At 38.9% G+C, this 21,201-nt stretch overlaps 1 protein-coding gene across 4 annotated transcripts in view; it reads left to right on the top strand.

Annotated features, from left to right (window-relative positions):
* LOC148034135 (Ran-binding protein in the microtubule-organising centre protein) overlaps positions 1–15,203 on the top strand; it is a 43,858-nt gene extending 28,655 nt beyond the window's left edge. For all 4 annotated transcript variants that reach the window (XM_087682173.1, XM_087682170.1, XM_087682172.1 and 1 more), the window contains exons 5-12: positions 11,710–11,819; positions 11,913–12,048; positions 12,177–12,275; positions 12,469–13,029; positions 13,143–13,289; positions 13,374–13,571; positions 13,754–14,083; positions 14,376–15,203. In XM_087682173.1, the coding sequence (XP_087538299.1) occupies positions 11,710–11,819; positions 11,913–12,048; positions 12,177–12,275; positions 12,469–13,029; positions 13,143–13,289; positions 13,374–13,571; positions 13,754–14,083; positions 14,376–14,468 (1,674 nt within the window). In that variant the 3' untranslated portion in view covers positions 14,469–15,203. The remainder of the gene's footprint in view (positions 1–11,709; positions 11,820–11,912; positions 12,049–12,176; positions 12,276–12,468; positions 13,030–13,142; positions 13,290–13,373; positions 13,572–13,753; positions 14,084–14,375) is intronic.
* Positions 15,204–21,201: the final 5,998 nt, after the last annotated feature.

Raw genomic sequence — 21,201 nt, 5'->3', positions numbered from 1 at the left:
AAACACTTGGTTGCTCGGTCACGGTAACAACATGGTCACGCGCACTAGATACATGGAGAGGGTACAAGGTATCACTTTTACAACCTCTGGCAATCACTCTAGATCCCTTACAGAACTTCCATTTCCCATCACCAAAGGTGGTATGAAATCCATCGTCATCTAGTTGCCCTGTGCTAATCAAGCTCTTCTTGAGTTGAGGTACATGCCGTACATGTTGAAGTGTGAAGACAGAACCACGCTGAAATTGCAATTGCACACTGCCAATACCTGCAATGTCACATGCATAGTTGTCCCCAAGATGGACAATACCATGTTGACCCCCTTTATAGTCGGAAAACCACTCACGATGAGGGGTGACATGAAAGGAAGCACCTGAATCTAGAATCCAAGTATGCATGTCATCATCCGTATTTGCAAGTAAAGCATGTGTACTAAAGTGTGAAGAGACAAAGAGTACGCCATTCCCACTCTCACTTTCATGAGTGATTACATTCACCTCTTCAATTTTGACACCGCTCTTCTTAGGCTGACTCTCTTTTTTCTCTTTCTTGCTATCACCTGTTTTCTTGCCCTTTCCTTTCTCTTTCTTCCATTTGTAGCAGTCACGTTTAAAGTGACTCTTTTTTCCACAATGATGGCATTCAACATCCCTACCACGTGATTTACTGCGTCCCTTGCTATCAGATTTGCCCTTCTGCTGTGATCTGGCCCTAGTATGTAAAGCGCTGGAAGACTTACTGGATGCATTGTTCTGCCGATTCATTTCTTCCATGAGTAGAGCACTCTCTACATCAGCATACAAAAGGATCACATTAGAATTGCTCATAGTAGTCCTGAATGTATCCCAACTTTCTATCAGAGTGGAGAGCAAGAACGTAGCCTTAAATTCTTCATCAATCATGAACTTCAAGGCAACGAGTTGGCTGAAAATGGAGTTACACTCACTCAAGTGAGTAGACATTGCTGTATCCTCTTTCATATGCAAATCCATAAGTTTTATCAGCCAATACACTTTGCTTGCAGCACTCTTCTATGAATACAGTTCTTTCAGTTGAGTCTAAATAGCATAGGCAGAATCCAAACCTTCAATGTTAAAGAGTAAGCCATCAGAAATCGGTAGCTCGATGGTTGAGCGTGCAAGCTCATTTAACTCATCCCAGTCTTCCTGTTCCATATTTGTGGGCTTTGCCCCTTTGGTCTTAATCGGCTTTCCCTGCTTCTTTTGCAATAGGATATTATAGCATTGTTTTTGCCAAACTGCAAAGTTATGTGCTCCTTCAAGCTTCTTAATGTGCATGAGATGACTGTTGTCACTGTTGCTAGCCATGATTTTCAGTCCAAATGTGACCAAAAAATTCAGCAAATGCCAGCCCATACTGTCACACAAGTGACCAAGGCACAAACAAGTACCAACCAGCAATAAATGGCCACGTAAAAGCAGGAATTTCAGATCTGCAAATAAATTTTCAGAAGCACTAAACCTTGTGCTACAGCACTTCACAACTGATTATAGCTGTTCCAAGGACAAATACATCACATTACATGAGAAGTCTCAAATTTTAGCTGCAATTTCTGTTGTACGTGCACCTGTGGGCACAACATTTGACACGCACGGTCAAAAGCCCCAATTTTTTTGTGCTCAAAGCATCAACCATACATTCGCACTGTCTCTGACATGCATAGAATAGGCCAATTTTGCCAAAATAGAGATATTTCAGCAAAACCCCCAAAAATTTTCAAGTGCTAGATGTCCAAATTGGATGGCTCGCATGTACATAAAATGACCAAATGGTGTACAAATTTTACCCAAACAGCAAAAGCCCCAAATTGTGTGGGGTCTAATGTGCATCAATGTCGAGAAATTGGGTAAATTTTGTAATGAAGGAGACAGGAGAGAGAAGAAGGAGAGAGAGAGAGAGTGCAGAAGAGAGAGAAAGACTGCAGGAAGAGAGAGAAAGACTGCAGGAAGAGAGAGAAAGAGAGTGACAAGGAGAGAGAAAGACTAGAAAAAGAGAGAGAAAGGCAGAAAGAGAGAGAAAGAAGCCATGAGAGCTTGGAGAAGGAGATGAAGATGAAAGGAGACTTGTATTAAAATCTGATAATGAAAAATCAAGTCCCTAACACCTTATATACTAGCCGGTGTAGCTAGTATTTCCCCATTATTAAATCCCCCTCTCTTACATTCCATCCCCACCCGAAGGTTTTTGCCCTCAAAAACAATTTGGGCACTTATGCTAACTGGGTAGGAGCAGATCAGAGTACTACTCTGCTGCATTATTACAGGGGTTTACAAATGAATGAAGAGGTATTATTACGTATGTTGGGTCATTGGGGTATGTATGTTACATGGGTCTTATTGGGAAATTATAAAAAATGAAATTTGACCCAAGTATCTTGAGTGAATATGAGTTGCAGACAGTGGACAGCAAGCTGTTTCCTACAGGACCCTGCTGTAGTAAGTCTGTCATAACTTTCTGTAGGAGACTCCGATTGGGGTGGGTCATATATCAAAACGGAGCTCTCGAAGAGTACTTTCAGCCCATGTATGATGTCCATTGCTGTCCATAGTGCAGGGTAAAATCTGCTTTGAAACAGAGAGCTGTCTGCAATCATTCTGGGAGAAGAACAGGGCCATAGTTAGCTAGATTCAGCCAAATCTGCTTCTAATAGATATGGAAACTCTTCCAAAACTGAAGCTGGCCTCTAAGAAGCTTCCTCAAGTGGTAAACCTTGCCACTTAATCAAGTATTCCATGATGGAACGAGAGCGAAGCTTCTTTTCCCTTTGTCCAATGATTTGCTCGGGTATGTATTGAATGATGCCTTCTTCTTTTATCGGTGGTAGCTCCTCAACATAATCCACTGATGATCCAATGAAGGGCTTCAATTGGCTCACATGGAAGACATTATGAATTTTCGTGGATGGTGGTAGTTCCAACTGATATGCCAAGTCTCCCACTCTTTTGATAATCCGATATGGGCCATAGAACCTGTGTGCCAACTTGTTGCTTACAAACAACAGGGAAAGAGAGAGAGTGTGTACAGAGTAGAGAGTGAGACAGGATGTTCTTGGGTACAAAAGACTAGTATACCTCTTTAGATTTTAGATAGATATATATGAAAGTACAAATGTGCTAAAGGTGTGTTCACACCCGTGCACATATAAAAGGCACAATGGCTTTTTTTTTTCCAACACAAGTAATGGGGTTAATATGGAAATCCAAAAGCGCACATAGTTCTTCTGCTTTTATGGTAAGGAATCATAGTGAAATAAAAAGAGGAAAAGCCAGATTGGTAATCAACTATAAAACACTCAAGAAATATACCAAATTCAATGGATATTATTTACCAAACAAAAGCCTACTCCTAAATAAGATTAGAAATAAAAATATATACTCTAAATTCGATTGCAAATTAGGATTCTAGCAATTAAAGTTAGAAAAAAAAACATAGAATATATAAGCTTTTCTACTTCTCAAGGACATTACGAATGGACTGTAATGCCTATGGGATTAAAGAATGCTCCACAGGAATACCAATAATTGATGGATAGGATTTATATAGTTATACTAGACTTTTGTATTGTCTATTTTGATGATATACTCATTTTTAGTAAAAATATTAAACAACACCAAGAACACCTCCAAAGCTTTCTTGAGTTAACAAATGAAAATTGTATAAATCTTTATTTTCAGAAAATGAAACTCTTTAAAAAAAATAGAATTTCTTAGATTTATAATAGACAATAAAGGGATAGAATTGCAAACATGTATTATTGAAAATATTAAAAATTTTCCTGATAAAATAAAAAATAGAAAACAACTTCAAAGATTTCTTGGATGTATAAATTATGCTGAAGAATTTTTGAAAAATATAGCAATACGACGAAATTCTTTACAAAAGTTAGTAAAGAAAAATAAAGAATGGGAATGGATTGAAAAGGAGTAAAAAATTGTGCAAAAATAAAAAACATGGTAAATAATCCACCTTGATTAATTCTTCCAAAAGAAACTATATGTAGATATGCATCTGGAACTTTTACGGACACTAAAACTGGATATCATTCAAACGAAAAAGAATTATTAGCAGTTAAAAAAGCTATACAAAAATTCAAATTCTTTTTGTTACCTTGAAAATTTATAGTACAAACGGACAATATCCAGGTACGTGGATTAATCTTTAATAAATTACCAGATCTACCCCAATATAAGCGTTTGATAAGATGTCAATTATTTTTCTATTATTATAATTTTACTATAGAACATATTGCAAGAAAAACTAACATTCTTGCTGATTTGTTGAGTAGAGAAGGAGCCAATTGAAATGGAAAGACTAAGTTTTATTGCAAAATTGGAAGATTGCTTAGTCACCATTAAGTCAGTGGAAGAAAAAATAAAGAATATATTAAATAAGCTAACTGATATTGATCCCAAATGCTTTACAAGGACTCAAGATCTTGAAAATCTTGAGGCTCCGGTGGATAAGCTCTTGGCAATCCAAGCTTTGAGAGCTAATAACGTCCCTAGGGACAATACACTCCGAAAGGAGAATACTCTTGATAACAAAAATAACAATTCTACTATCGAGGTTCAATAGACCAGTGAGATTGGAATTGTAATACAAAAATATATTGATACAAATATAACTCCCAAAGAATTCCAACATATCACTGCTTGGATTAAAGATCTCCAATTTGATACTAGATACATCAAGCTACAATCAAGATTATATCCACACATCATAACCTTACCTCAAGCTAATCCAGCCATCATCAACCAACTATTCTACTTTGCCTACATTGATCAAATCTATACATCCTCATGCCTAGAGGAAATAAGCCAATTGCTACCCATATTTACATTTGTTGCAAACCAACTAGTCTAGAAAAATTTGACGGTCAAAGTCTACTTCAAATTCTTCAATACTACATCCGAACCACAATTTCCAAAAGGAATGCACCTTGCTATAGATCGGCTATATGATCCCTTAGAAAATGTCACCAAGATGTCACATGAAGGAAAACACATAAACCTCAATAACCTACCATTTAAATGCATGCAAGGGCTCATAGTCATTCTCAACCAACTGTCAAAAATCTCCAAAGAAAAAAGGGGGAGATTTGTCAGTAAAGTTTATACTAAAGTAGATGTCAGTATACTCATCCAAGACCATTCATCGATGCCTGATGGTGAAGTAGAGACTTTACAAAAAGTCATAAAAAAAATGATGACTAATAAAGAATCTTCGAACGCATGCCGAAAAGTCTTTTGTGAAAAACATCATATCAAGTGCACAGAATGTGTCCGCATAATTCGTCCATTTCAAATGGAAAAGAAAAAGGAAGAGCATCTGGGAAAGAAGACGTAAATCCAAAAAGCATCTTTGAAATAATGTAAAGTTGTTCGCCCATATAGACTGAACAACAATAATTCACCTACTGCACCTCCTAGTATGCATAACTTTTCAAAAAGCGTGAAAGCAATAGCATGTGAGAAATTCTATATAAGGAGAGTCATTTGAGTAGTATGGCATTCGGAGTTCTCAGAGCTTACTCTCACATTTTCTCATAAGCCTTGTAAACCTTCAAAGCCTCATAATCCCTCAAACTCTCCTATATATCCTTCTATAAGCAAAATAATGGCCGAGTAGTAGCCTCAGTCTATGGGGCTACCCATTTCCAATCCATACTTTGTCTTACTTAGCAAACCTGCTCTGCTATTTGATCTCTCAAGGTTTGATTTTAGTGCTGACTACGCGCCCTTGTAACGAAATTAATCAGTTGCTGTGGTGCCAAGTGACTAAGATTATTTGCGCAAAGAAGTGAAGGAGGATGTAACATTTCTCCCTTTTTTCTAAAATTTTTCAATTTTTTTTTTCCCCCTTTCCCTCCCCCCCCGATAGTACGTTGGGGAGAGAGGGAGAGCGAGTGATGTGGAAGAAGGGGAGGGGCATGCAGCCCAGGTGGCGGCGGGCCACTGCATCTCCCCCCCGTGGCCCCGACCTCAAAGCTATGAGACCTACGTGCTAGCCAGCTGCGCCTCCATCCCAGGCCGTGACGATAGTTTTCCCCCCTCCGTCCTGGTGATCACGCCCCCTGGGCTTACGTCGGGAAAACTCTTTCCCCCCCCCCCCCCCCGGAACGAAACCTACCCCCCTTTTCCGCCAGCAAGCTGCGCCCCGTGATGAGTGAGGAAGAGGGAGAGAAGTAGGAGATAAGGAGAAAGAAGGATGGGAGAAAAAGAAGAGAGAGAAGTGGGAGAGAGAAGGAGGAGAAGAGGGAAGAGAGAGAAGAGGGAAGGAAGAAGAGAAGAGGGAGAGAAGGGAGGAGAAGGAGAAGAAGGAACAGGGAGAGAGAGGAGAAGAAGAAGAGGAAGGGAGAGAGAAGTGGGAGAGAGAAGGAGGAGAAGAGGGAAGAGAGAGAAGAGGGAGAGAAGGGAGGAGAAGGAGAAGGAAGAGGGAGAGAGAGGAGAAGAAGAAGAGTAAGGGAGAAAAAGAAGAGAGAGAAGTAAGGAGGAGAAGAGAGGAAGGGAAGGAGAAGAGGGAAGAGAGAGAAGTAGTGGAAGAAGAAGGAGAAGAAGAGGTAGCGAGAGAGAGAGAGAGAGAGAGAGAGAGAGAGAGAGAGAGAGAGAGAGAGAATAAGAGAAAAGAAGAAGTGGAGGAGAGAGAAAGAGTAGGGAGATAGTAGAAAAGAAGAGGAAGAGAGAGGGAGAGAGAAAGAAGGAGAGGGAGTGAGAGTTGGTGAGTAGCTGTAAGGAGCCACACCCAAACCACCCTCTTGGCGAAGGGCCCCATCCATCGGTCTTTCCTACCCGAACCTGTCAACCTGAAAACTGTTAAGGTTTGGACTACACAATCTCCGCGAGGTGAATGGCTCCCAAGAAAGTCGTGGGAAGCGTAGGCGCCCAAGTTGCCGGTAATGTTGGAGTGGTGAGCGGAGCGACCAACGCAATAAACACAAATCAAACCGAGGTTCTAAGTTTTAAAATTGATTAGGTATTATTTCTCGTGGAAGTGATGGAAGGGTTGGTGACGTGCATGGAACAAGAACGAGTCTTAGGGTTTTTGTAACCGGCCTGTTCACTGGAAAGGGCGGTAGTGTATAACCAAAATACATAAATGCTTTCACCCAATTTACAGTCGTCCACTTTACCTGAACTTAAAGACACAGAATCAAGAAGAAAAACAGGAAGCTAGAATGCTCCTATTGCCACACAGACACCCTATTGGCCCCTAAGTCAGGCGCCCCTTGCGGTATTTCTTTATTTTTAAACAGAGAGAAAGACAATGGGCTGTCTTTCACCTATTCTGGGTGAAATTTGACAGCATAACAGTACACTTATTGACCCAAATCAAGTTGACCAAGAGGGGAAACTCTACCCCAGTCTGAAACTTCTGGTTGGAATGCAGAATTGACCATTTCAGCCCACTGTAAATACTGGTTCAGACCTGTTTTAAAACCTGTTTTCTGCTCTTATTGTTCCCTGTACTGTTTTGCATCATCTGTGACATCAATTGGGCTCTGAAATAACCTCTGAACAGTCCAGAATCAGTACTGGTTTAGTGCTGTTTCGGCCACTTGCTTGGTGAGGTTACCACCCTCACCTGTTCCTGCTTGTGGGCAGCAAACAACTGCTCCTGTTCCTGGAGAAAGGAGGCTCTTGCCTCATGCAAAAACAACATATTCCACACAGCTGTACCTGAATCAGAAGAAAGGCCCTTGATTCTGCAGCATAACCATACTGTCAGGGAGAGAGAAAGCGAAAGTAGGGAGCAAGCTCCACCCTCTGTGCATCATAGACAAGATAGGCAAGCTCTCCAATCTTCTCCATCAGCAACTGTTCCTCCATCCTCTTCAAATGAGCCCCCCAAAGACCATCCAAAAAATTGCACGCCAGCCCTCTTTAAAGAGGTAAGTGCACCAATTTGTGCCAAATGGCAGCACTATAAGATGTCAGGGAGAGAGAAAGAGAAAGTAGGGAGCAAGCTCCACCCTCTGTGCATCATAGACAAGATAGGCAAGCTCTCCAATCTTCTCCATCAGCAACTGTTCCTCCATCCTCTTCAAATGAGCCCCCCAAAGACCATCCAAAAAACTGCACGCCAGCCCTCTTTAAAGAGGTAAGTGCACCAATTTGTGCCAAATGGCAGCACTATAAGATATTTCCCGTTCTAACCTTCCGGTTTAAAATTCTCTATGCTCGGTGCTGAATTTGACCTCGGCATAGACCAGAGGATTAATCCTCGTACAAAAATGAAGATAATGACGCGAACAGATTCTAAGGTCCAAAAATAGTAACTCTCTAAATTTTAGGAGTTGCTTCCATTGCATCCCACTAGTCTTTTGACCATCTTTGCAGACTATGGCTACATCCAAATTTATAATGTAGCTCAACTGAAAATGAATTTCCACTGATGACCCCACATGGACTAATCTCTTGAAGATTTGTCCATCATCACTTTGAACTAGTCTCTTCCAGCCTAGTTCTTCAACACACTTGTCCATATACACTTTCACAAGTCTCTTCCAAGCTTGTCAGTCTAGAGTGCCATCAGTCTCTTCTAGACTTGTATTGGACCTTAACTGTCCAGTCTTGACTCACTAGACATTCCTGTCTGTTTCACATACTGGCCATGCAACTCAGGCATTTAGATTTCAAGAGGGATCCTTCCAAAAAGAAAAACCAAATAAAGTAGTAATAAAGAAATCAACAAAAAGATAATAGAGGTATGTGTCAAGACTGTGACAACTATTATCTTTTTGCTGATTTCTTTATTACTAAAACAACCCTCGAGGTAATTAGATAACTAAAACAACCTTGAAGGGAAGCGTGGTGGATGTGACCAATGGGTCTATCCTACAGAAGGGTGGTCTCGGTTAGCCGAGAGCTTTCCTCAAAGGAAATGTTAACGAGAAGTGTTAGGAAAAAGTCGGTCTATGACCTTAGACAATGTTGGCTAGGAACCCGGACTTCAGGTCGATCCTAGTGGGAATGGCCGGATAAGTTCCGTTGCGGGGCAGACTCGAGAGACTCTAGCCGGTAAACCCCGTGTCATTCCTTGGGGGTGCCGGGCGGCGTCTTCTAGATATATCTCTCAATGGACTACTAAGACGTGTCCCGTGGCTTGAGGAGCGGGCACGTTACAGAGGAACGCAACTTTGGTTTCTAATCCGAAGCCAACCAAGAAGACGTTTGGTTCGGCGCGTCTCTGCTCCGTGTAATTATGTCATTCGTGTGCTCAAAGATCGGTGGTTAAATTTCAGCTTTGTAGGAATTAGGTTGCGGTGTAAGTTCGGTTAGTGTAAGATAAGAGATGGAGAAGGATAGGTATGTCTCTGCAGAAGATCAAGAAGAAGAAACATCGTTATATTTCGTTGCATGTAAACTCTAGTAGAATAGAAGAAAGTGCACACTTCATATGTGATTCAATTCGGCACCTACTATGACCATAACTCAAGCATATTAGGGTTGCACACAGAAAAGATCAATGCCTTGACGATTACAATCAAGTTGAATCAACATGATAGCATGATCATGAAGAGTTTGTATAATGTGCATGTGTAGATTGGAAATTTGAAATACACTATCTCTAATCAACATCATAGCATGATCATGAATAGTTTGTACATCATGCATATGTAGGTTGAAGATTTAAAATGCACTATTGAAGCTATCTTCACTTGTTGCATGTGAGTTTGCAGAAAGGAAAATGTATGTAGAATGAAAGGAAATGAGTTGCGAAGAGGGAAAGTAGAATAGCACAAGAAAAGTGTCCAACCACGTCATGAAGTGGGACAAGTAGTGGGACACTTGGAAGCTTGAAGGAGAATTGTCCTAACACTTACCCTTTCTTTATGACTGTCTTGTTTTGGCTAAGAACTTTCAAGAATTAGGAACAACCAAATTTAGTAAGAACTGCCACAGTGCAAACATACTATTTTTGGAATGTCATCCCTATTCTTTAGGATTAGCACTTTATGCCAATCTGAGGCTCTTAAGTTTTAGAAGTTTTCTAAAAATTTCCCAAGAATCCTCATATGAGTTTTCTATGCAAAGCCAATTACAACCATCTCCACCATCATCTTCCACGCCTTCATCATCAAATCTCTCAATTTTTCTCCTCACTGCTCCTCTTGCTGCTGTTTTACAGGGTGTCAGACCTGTAAATGCACTACAATACCTCTTTTGAAGCTCTTCTTCTACTTTAGGATCAAGAAGGAAGCCAGGTCAATCTATTGTTGATCAACCATGAAGGAAGACTGATTGTCCCTTGAGACTCTTGCTCGTATAGGCTACTTTTGGCTACACTAACTCAAGCTAGAACCAAGAGAGAGACAGAACAACATACGTTAGATCTCATGGTACCACATTATCTTCCCAATTAGAAGTTGTGAGTTCTTGAAAAAAAGGGGGCCGATAATGAATCAAAGTATACAGGTGCCCCTAAATACTGCAACTCGCTCATGCCAGCCTGCCTATGATAACGTCAAGGTACAAAAGAGAGAACTGACCAAGCACACTCAGAAAATGAAATGTCTGTTTGCTAAGTGAAGGAAAGAGACAACAACTTGCCAATACAAAGTTGCATCCACCAACTCAGAAACATTATCAAGGCATAACTTGACCTTGGTATCCATGGGAGTAGGCAAAGCCATGCAATTAGACTGCAGACATATGGAATGCAGATAAGAACCCGCAGCAATGCTTTTGCAGTGTTAAAAACCATGAGTGTACTGAATAGTCTCTTACCAAAGGGCCTATATCAATCATAATGAAACAATGAAGAAAATCAGCAGCAAAGTGATAAAGAATGCCATGAACTTGCAGAATCAATGCCTTCCACAATCCATGAACACCATTCTGAAATCTTAGAGTCTAAAATCCCTTTGGCTGCTCCACAGAACTTACTTTTTGAATTCTTCATAATTAGCGGACCATAATGGGCCACAAGAGGTGAAATCAACAGGTACCATTTGAGTAGTGGGGGCAAAATTCAATAGCTGCTCACTATGCCTTTGCCTTGGTGGCAAGCCAGGCTTGTGTACTTCTGTAATGTACCATCTGCATAGGGGGTCATACCAAGTTGATCCATGACCTAAATCTATCATTAAGGGAAGTTGTAAGTAGCATGATTGTTCTCCACCAATTGAATCAAAGGGATCCTTTGTAGAGACACTAATTATGACAGCAGAAAACTAACTGGGCTTTATAATAACTTGTCACTTCACCAAAAAAACAGAAATATAGACAGATCTTGCTGCAAATATGTAACAACTTCATAGACCAGAGACTCAACCCTAGCTCAATTGAATACCTTATAGTGACATGTACTACCCACTCTATAATATAGGCACCAATATAGTACTTGCAACAAAAAAGGCAGTCTAGACACCCTCAGCACACCATAGACACAGAAAACAATCCAGAATAACACAGTGCGTATAGCAAATCTGCCCTAGAAATCAAGTCAAACACCATCAACATTGGTTTGGAACCAATCCAGAACCACTGGAGCCATGTACCTTAAGGGCCAGTTGACGCAACTATGGAATCCATTTATGTTAAGAGTCCTTAAACAAATACCCAAGTGAGAGGTAAAGGACTAAGTTAAAGTTTGACCTGCCATTTACTCTCTTCTGATTTGCTTGAAAGATTTTGAAGTGTGCAAAGAATGTAAATCTCACAAGTTGTGTCTGACATGTTCCTGTCAGTGGTCTGCAACAACACGAAAAGAGTTGGCTGCTACAGTTGCATCTGTCTTGAGAGCAAAGCTGCATGCATATGATCCACTTCTTTCACTTAATCTGCGCTATCTTCTAAAGTATGTTTAAATACCTTTCTATTTGTAGTACTTTCAGTCTAACTCACAATTTTGCCTTCTTACAAGTACACTCACATATTTGTGTCTTTTCAGTACTCACAACAGCTATTGTTTTCGTCAAGGCGTGACATCACCAATAATTAATGCTGCAGATATGCTTCTTGGTAAAGAGAAGGATCCTCCTGCAACTCCTCATGACTACTTAATAGAGGCCCCAAATTTTATAGAGGTGAGTAGTTCTTTTGACCTTCATGTTCTTATTTAACTGAAGATATTCTCATGCCAGTCCCTTTGCCCTAACCATTAAGATATGATAATACTAAGCCCATGTGGCATGCTTGGTATGTGCTGTATTAGAGTGACGTGCAAGCTTTAGCACATGCAGTGGATTTGCAGAGGCAAGGGGCTGTGGATAGTTTAAGATATACAGGTGGTGACTTGGTGACAGCATTTAAGGTAAACATGTGTTCTGTTCTTTGGATCCATGATCCCCTCTTTCTTTCTTTATAATGTGATGCTTTCTTAACTTTTAACTACATAGTGCCAATATTTTAGGTTTAGTAGCATTCCTTTCAATTCGTTGAAGATGTTCTCACTTTTAAGTCTCATTTCTTAGACTTCATTTTGTCCTCTTTTAATTTCTTAACAGAATGAGGTTAGCCGGATGAAGTTGGACTCTGGATTTTTAGATGAGCTTGTACACGACTACTGTGTGTACAGAGGTCTGATTGATTGCGACAGAACTCCAAGTCTGAGTACAGATACCCAGAGCTGTGTCATTGTGCCAGAAATCAGTGATGAAGCGGAAAGCTCAGAAATTATGAACACTTCTGGACAACTCAAGTGTGAGTCAGGTCTGGAAACTGTGCAGGAGCGGTTCCATGCTCATGCAGATGCAGAAGAAGTGACAATGAAGGACCAGGTGGATTCCCTATCACAGTACGGTGCAGCCAGTGAGCCAGCTCAAGCTGATTGTTGCAATGCAAGTGAGAGCCATTGCAGCACCACTGGATCTTCCTATGATGATCAGTTTGTCATTTCGAAGAAGCACAATCTTGTCCGGCAAATAATACAGAACAGTATTTCTCATAGAAGATGGAAAAGGCGACCCACATTGATGGCTGTAAGTGGAACTGCTGAAGATCAGAAAGTTGCATCATCGCTTGTTCAGGAAAACAATGAGACTAAAAACTTAGCTGAAGAGATAAAGGTAAGGCCTTAATTCCCCACGTTTACAGTGTGGCATGCGATTTTACTTTCAGGGATCATTTTAGAAGTTAGGTTCACTCCTGAAGTGCAAACTGGCTTCTTTTCACACTGCAGCATTGTGAAAGTAAGAAGTATGGGATAGCACTTGAGATACGGGCATTAGCATCTGATGGAATGATTGATGAAGTCATCCAGGAAATAAAACGCTTGACTCCAAACTTCTTTGAGCATCATCCACATTTATTGTTTCAATTGAAGCAGGTAGTCACAGCGTTTGTTGCTACTAAGCTCTTTTTATGGACATATGGTTTAGATGAAATGTGTGGTTTTAATTCTTCCTCACAGGTGGAATTCTTGAAGCTGGTGGAAATGGGAAATTGTCTAGAAGCACTTCGTGTAGCTCGTTCTGATATGGCCCCTCTTGCTGCTAAACACAGTGACTTGTTAAAGCCACTGAAGGAAACGGTTCTAGCTTTAGCTCGGCCTCTGGAGGATGCCCATACAAAGTCAATTGCTCTGCCTGTTTTAGCCTCTAAACTTCAGGTAATTCTTCAGGTTTAAGTTCTTAGTTTGGAAAATTCAAAGTGGTACAAGAGACACATTGCTCCCTCAATGCATAATTGCAAATGGCGTGCTCTGTAGTGTCTCATTTTCCAATTCAATCATTCCATTTAATTACCGTTTCATGGTAAGATAGAGCAAAGCTGATAAAACCCTTAATGTAGGATGCGGTTGGTGCGAACCTTGGGATCACTGAGCCACTGCTCATGAAGTTAATGAGAGCAGTGCTACACACGCACACAGAGTGGTTCAAGATGCAGATGTGTTCGGACCCTTTTGCAAATATCTTAAAGATTGATGAGTTAAAGGATATAGACTCTACTGGCCTAGGGACTGTCTGGCAGACTGCTAGCTCTGAAACTAATGGTGCAGCTGGTTCTCAGACAAGCGGGAATAAGGGTGGCACTAGATCCACTGATGGGAATTTGCCCCAGCAATCCGGTTCAAACAGGGATGGGGCTCTTTTCGATGATGGCTCAATTTTGACAGTCATGGTCTGTCCATCCCAACCACCTTCTGCCACCCCCTCCCTCCCTCCTCCCTCCTCCCTCATCCCCCCTCCCCACCCACCCACTCCCCCCCCCCCCCCCCCCGTGCTTATGTACATTGTGTATGTGTGTGTGCATGCGCACGTGCACGTGAGCCATTTTTCCTCCTTGCTTTAGTCCTTATTCTAAGGGCATGCATGTGTGAATGATGTAGTTTGCATGTGACAGGCACTGTGTGCATGTTGTAATTATAAGATTTGCCAGTGTATGTGATTTATATTTGAGTTTGTGTTGTCAGGAATGGATGGCTCTGCCTCGTGGTGATGCAATTCAGCTTCTTGCACAGTATGATGGAAATGTAGAGAATGTGTTTGAACACATCTTATCCTGATTGGGCAAATGCCGAGTATCTTTCCCAATTATTTCCTACTGTTACAATGAGATTCTTACCATAGGTGCAAATTGCAATCTCATCTACCCATATTCTAATTGTCTGTTGGCTCGTTCATGCCCAAAGTATTGATACCAAAGAAGATGATCTGAGTTGACAGCCAGATTATGATGCTCTAGTATGGATGCCAAGTAAAGCGATCTGAGTTGATAAACCAGAATGAGAATTTCAGTGCAGCTCAGTCAAGGTACAGGGTGGAGAACGAGCTGCTTCTGCAGGCAAGTGTGTACTTTAGCTTGGTTGGGGGAGGTTTAGGGATGTTGAATGATGCCTTGTCAATGGTTTTCCATACAAGATGAAGTTCTTACACTGAATGTTGATAATGCATCTTTTCCCTCCACAAATAAGGTTTGGGAAAGCAGTTCTGTGAAAGAGAGCTGCTCTGTACAGAAAGTTTGAATAACAAACAAGTGGTATGTGAGGCATGGTGAAAATGTAGGCATTGTGACCCTTGACTGTGGCTTTATCATATGGCTCAGTGTAATACACTAAGTTTTTTGATGAGTGTTTTGACGAGGCACTCATATTAGTAACTGTCAGAGCATATTTGTATGCTCTTGTACATGATAAGCAAGAGGAGAATACTCTATCCCCTCTCGTCTTGTAATTTTGTTTCTTTAGTATCAAAAGGTGGCCATAAAACAGTGCTCAAAATCTTACAGCTTTGCGAGTTCATGCGTATTTGGCATTACTTGAACATGAGGACATTGGAACTTCCTGGGATTTGCATGGAGTGGGAGTGGACAGCTATGAAGCTCACAGCAACACTAGCCATTTAGGGAGACTAGGGCCAGATTTAACTAATACCCGCCATAAAAATCTTGTCAGATCCTACAGCAAATGTTAATTTATACCAGGAATAACATGAACTAATAACAGATTAGGATGAGCCAATAGCAGATCTAGGATGAATACGAGAATTTAACAATAAAGCTGGCATCTCAATCACACGAGACATTCCGCTGTTTATAGGCCTTTGTAATGAAATGAGACCAAAATGGGATTGAAAGATAAATAGTAACCAATTGAAAAAAGACGAGTTGTCTGGTAAAGAGTAATTCAAAACTTGGAAGGACACCATCTCCCACTTATCCCCACACTTCTATTGGCATATACACTAAATGTGAAATTATCTTTAGTTAAAAAAATTGTACTAATATTGTTTCACATAATGCATTGGATAAATTGATGGAAAGGTTGAAAAGGATATCAATTTTGGAGGAACTATTGGGTACCTATTGTAGCATCACATGCAAAGGTTAGTGCAAGGGTCGTGTCAAAGTAGACACTTGAAGTGTAAACTATTTTTTGGTCACTGCTTCTCAAAGTGTAAATTGAATGAATATGTCAACTAATGTAAATACAGGCTAACAATAGTCTGTTTAGCTTAGCAAGGTCCATGCAGCATCTACACCTTGTTAATTAGCTAATCAATGAAGGGAATTGGTAGAAATGATGTATCATAGATGACAATCTAGTCTTTATATTATACTTACAAGTGCCTACATAGTAATGATAGCAAGGACTACTTAAAAAATCTATATGCGTTTTATGCTATGGAATATGTAACTATAAGTCTCAATTTAGACTTTTAAGAATTAAGATGAACTTTTTGAAAGCAACAATATACTTGCAATTAGTTTATAAGGTAAACAAAGATATAGAATCTTAACTTTTTAAAAAACTATGGTGGATATTCCAGCCATGTTAATTGAGCAAAGATTGGATAATGAAAGCAAAGTAAATCTCAAAATACATAAATGCATCTTTTTTGTAGGAAAATAACTCCATGGGTAAATGTGTTGATAGTCAAATTAGGCTTACATTGTAAAAGTTGATCAATCTTATCACCTAAATGTCTCTTGTTTTTTGTCAATGATTTTTACCTCATCACTTCCATTTTCTCTTGGTGGTGGTACCTTTGGTTTGTGACATTGGTTCAAGTTTAGAAGTTGTAACTAACTTTTGTGTGTGTGTGTGTGTGTGTGTGTGTGTGTGTGTGTGTGTGTGTTGAACGTGCATTGATTGGATTGGATTACAAGCTACATCTAACTTGGTCATTAGACATGACTAGAATTGTATCTCTTAGTACCAAGTTGTAAGATGTGGCACATGAACATCATTCTTAGTGAAACCATAAGGTAATGTGAAATCTTTGAGTTTCTTGGGCAACCATATGATTCTATAGTCCCTTAGTGTCAACTCATAAAGATGTGGGACCTAGAGATCATGCTTAGTGCATGCATGCAATAACTTCTCTCTTTGTGCGAAACAAGACTTTTGACATAAATACAAAGCTAGATTACAAGCTACAATTAACTTGGACATCTAGATGAAATCACACACACACACACACACACACACACACACACACACACACATCTCTCTCTCTCTCTCTCTCTCTCTCTCTCTCTCCATTAGGTAAAACTAGCTTCAGTAATGATATGACAATACAATATTCCTTGGTGTCAACTTATAAAGATACAGAATCTAGAAGTTATGCTTAGTGTAGGTATCTCGTAATCTTTGTGTCTTTGTGCTAAGTAAGACTTTGGACAGACACAAATGTAGATCATAAGCTATAGTACTTGGATATCAAAATGAAGTCTCCTTATCTTTGTGTGTGTGTGTGTGATAAATGGTTGTAATCTATAACTATAGTAATAAATATGACTATATAAACATAATATTTTGTAAGTGTCAATTCGTGGGTTGCTAATACCATACTTATAGTATAACCATAAGTTAATCTTTGTCTCTTTATGCCAAAGTGAGATGTATAAAATAGACACAAACTTAGTATAGTTCGGCATTAAATTATAGTCTATAAATAGCTTGGGCAATAATGTGACTACATCAACAATAATATCCCTTAGTGTTAAGTCATAAGTTATGGAATTCAAACATGGCGCTTAGTGTATGTCTTTTTTTGGGATCCTTTAGTGGGCCAAGAACATTATGTGATACACGGTGTATGAGTAAAGGGAACAAGAAAAGAGAAGAAAAAAGTCTAAGCTTTTAATCTTTACTTATTGATTTGCAATAACGAAAAAATTGGGTGCAAATAGGCAATGCCTTAGTACTATGATGTTTCGAAAAGACAAAGGAAATAAGGTATTTTGTCCAATTTCCTAGCAATGGGCTAAATCCTACAATACAAATGAGTATCAATCATATTGGAAAACCAATTAAGAACAATGGATATAAAGATAGCAAGATTGGTGAAGAAATCCATGACTTCTTTGAATGGCCAATTTCAAAAATATGAAGAAAATAATACCTTGGCTTTTTAGTTGGGGGACATTTGTATGCTAAGTAGTTAAGATCTCTGGACTTAACCTATCAACAAGAAGTCAGGGTATCCATCATCACTATCATGATCAAATAAGTTAGCTTTCTCATCATCCTTGCTTGTCAATCAAACCCTTATCTCTCATCTCACCATAGATGAGCCCAACTACAAGTTCTACTCGTTGGAAAGGCCATGTGACTAGGACATTCCAAGAGACTAAACCTAGAACAAAAAGTTGATCAAGGATTTCTAATTCTTTAAAGTGTATATCATAGTCAACATAGATATTCACTAAAACATTACAAAGTATAGTACCACAATCCCTATTTGATAGTCTCATTGTGGATTTGTTGCCCCTAATGGTTGTTATGCTATCACATGCTTTTGAGGTGCAAAGAAATACGATTGCATAGTTAGAGGGGTGCTCATTTTGCAGTTGTTTGAAAAAATTTACTGCTTTATCACCCTCCCTAAATGGAGCATATTCTGCATCGATCACTACATTCAAAGTGACTACATGTCAATCAAGAAGCTTGTCAAGCACTCTTTTACCTTGTTTCATGTGTAATACATGTCAAATTAGGAAAAATTTTGAGGCCAAACAATCCATCTAAGGATATTGGTTAACTCTTAACCATATTTTAACTAGATAAAAATAGATGAAGAAGGACATCTTATTAATGGCTAGCTTTCCTTTAATTTTAGAAGCAAATTAGCATTAAATAGTGATTGCATGCCTCTCTTTTATTTCCTTTCATACTTTTAGTCCCATTCCCAAATTTTTTTTGACTAGGATGTCGAAACAACACACCTATTCCCCCAAAAATTTGATTATGACTTGTTCTTTTATTATTGTTGTCTGCCCTTTCTTCTTCTTCTTTGTCTACTTTCTCTTCACATAATACTTATTTCTCTCCTATTTGTGTATGCCATTGAACTAAGGATAAGGTATCCTTCTCTTTCTCTTGTGTATGCTATTTCTCTCTCATTTCTCATTTATTTTTCTCACCATTTCTGTCTCTTATATTTGTATACGCCATCAGAACAAGTCCAATGTACTGTTTGGATTGCAAAAGCAAGAAACCTATTAAGGTATCGAATATAAGGAGTATACTTTTTAGATATATTTGCATTTGCATTTGCCTTTCTCTTTGTCTTCTTTTTTCTCTTACAATTTCTCTCTCTTTCTCTTCCCTTTCTGTGTATTTGTACATGCCACTGGAACAAGCTTGAGATATCATTTGGATTGCAAGAGGTAAGAAATTGATTGAGGTACTGTTTGGGATAATGACATCAAAATCCTTTATTTATACTTGTATTTGTAGTAGTTTTAGAGGTCCTAATGAATATATATTTGATTATTACAAGCCTCTCTCTCTCTTCCCATAAGGGATTTGTGAAGCACTTGAATGGAGCATAGGGAAATACTTAAAGTTGTTATTAGGATTATCGATAATACTCATTTTTTGTGAATGAAGGTGACTATTGCCTCAAGGAGGTTTTTGTTTACCTTTTAATTCTCTTTTAAATTTTTGTTTGTATTCATAATGTATAAAATAATGTTGAAAATCATAGGTTTTTCTCCTCCTAGAGGAAACATGGATGAAGCTTCATCAAATAGGAAATAGTCATATTTACACACTGGTGAAAGAACCATATTCAATATGGAGAGAAAATAATAATAATGTTCTTACTAATCAAGTTGAAGCCAGAAGATTTAGAGATGAAGGCAAGAAACATATTAATGTCTAGGTAGATGGACGGTTACATTGAACAAATTTGTTAATAGATGAACCATCTAAATTATGTACACTTTAGGATACAATTAGGTTTCTTGGAGATGAAAATATTAGGAAACTTTGATACTTTAATTATTTGTACTCTCAACATGAGACCGCCATTCATAATGTGAGGCAAATGCTTATCAACACCATAATGCTTGGGAGGAATGTATATATTCAACAACAAGCAAGTAAGACAATTAAAAAAAAGAAATAGTTGTAATAATTGAAGGTGCACTTATAGAAGCTCAAAGAAGGGAAGAAACAAAAGGAAAGCATAGGTTTGGGATCTTATAGGTAGCAAGGACACCAAGTAGACACAATAGAGAAGGCTTGGGGCATGGAATACCATTTGTTGATAATTAAGGACCATTGTTAGTATGGATGCCTAGACATTGAGAAATCCACTACCAAGCAAGGATGTTTTCCATTATAACTAGAGGATATGCTAGCATGCTAAAGCTTGCAATAAGCTGAAGAAACATAGAAAAAGATCCAAATATTGAGCATGAAAATTTTCATTAGTATAATAAGAGTGTGTAGATTTTAATCACATTACTTTGTGGAGAATTCAATCAAGCAACCTTCTTTTATTTCACAAACTTTAAAATAATGTATGGTATTGGTATTTGAGAAGGAGAATTGTTCATTAGAGTCATCCACAACATCCTTTCCACAAAACTTGTAATATACCCATGTAGTAGTCCTCCCTAAGCCTTGTGAGTTCCTCGATATCATTTAGTACAAGAAACTTCTTTCTAAGCCTAACGAAGGAAAAATTGCTTGAGTGAGTCACTCACTAGCCTTTGGGATGCCTTTTTTCTCCCCTTCATCCATCAACTTTACATCTTTAATGTTTTCTATGGCACATTTCCTTAACATAGTCTCCTCTTGGTCAATGGGTGGGAACTCGTTAATGTCCATGTCGCCCATCCCTACCCTCACTATTTGTCACTCAACACCACACTCTAATTGCTACGACTAAGAATGCTTTTAGCAACAAGACTCATTTTAATTGCCAAACTTCATGACTTGGTTGAGACTCATGAAATAAAGTGCTCAAGTTCCAGGATCTTTGGGACCTAATTGTTGATTGCTTGTTAAACATCTTCAATCCTCTTGTAGTTGGATTCCAATATATGAAGTTTAGTTGGGCTGACCATCTCTTCTCAATAGGCCAAGAAGCATACAAACCCAAAATAGAATTCATACAACTTACAGTTCAATTTATAGAATGAACAATCTAATATTGCTCTACAATCTTGAGGAAGCTTTTATGGTATTTTCTTTACAATTCTCCTTTGGTTGTTGAATCTTTCTTAAAATGGATAGTGGATAAAAGTCTTTGACCCTATTACGACTTTTTCTCCATGATTTCCTTAAAGCTTTGGAACTCCTCATAGCAGTATAAAATGTTTGACATGACATGTTTTGTGCTTGAATGGTGTGTTGAAGATTTTTGTGGGTTAAGCTAAAATTTTGTTGAATTGGAAGAAAAACAAATTAGCTAGAGATTACTCTTTAATGACAATTTTATCTCCAATATGATTGACCTCTATGATAGAGTCCTCTGAGGCTTCCGCATCAACTCTTATCTCCT

Source organism: Lygodium microphyllum, chromosome 7, assembly GCF_053477565.2.
Source record: "Lygodium microphyllum isolate KBCC chromosome 7, Lygodium_microphyllum_v1.1.10, whole genome shotgun sequence".
Taxonomy (NCBI): domain Eukaryota; kingdom Viridiplantae; phylum Streptophyta; class Polypodiopsida; order Schizaeales; family Lygodiaceae; genus Lygodium; species Lygodium microphyllum.
Note: the sequence above shows the minus strand (reverse complement) of the source record. Positions and strands in the feature narration are given on the sequence as shown.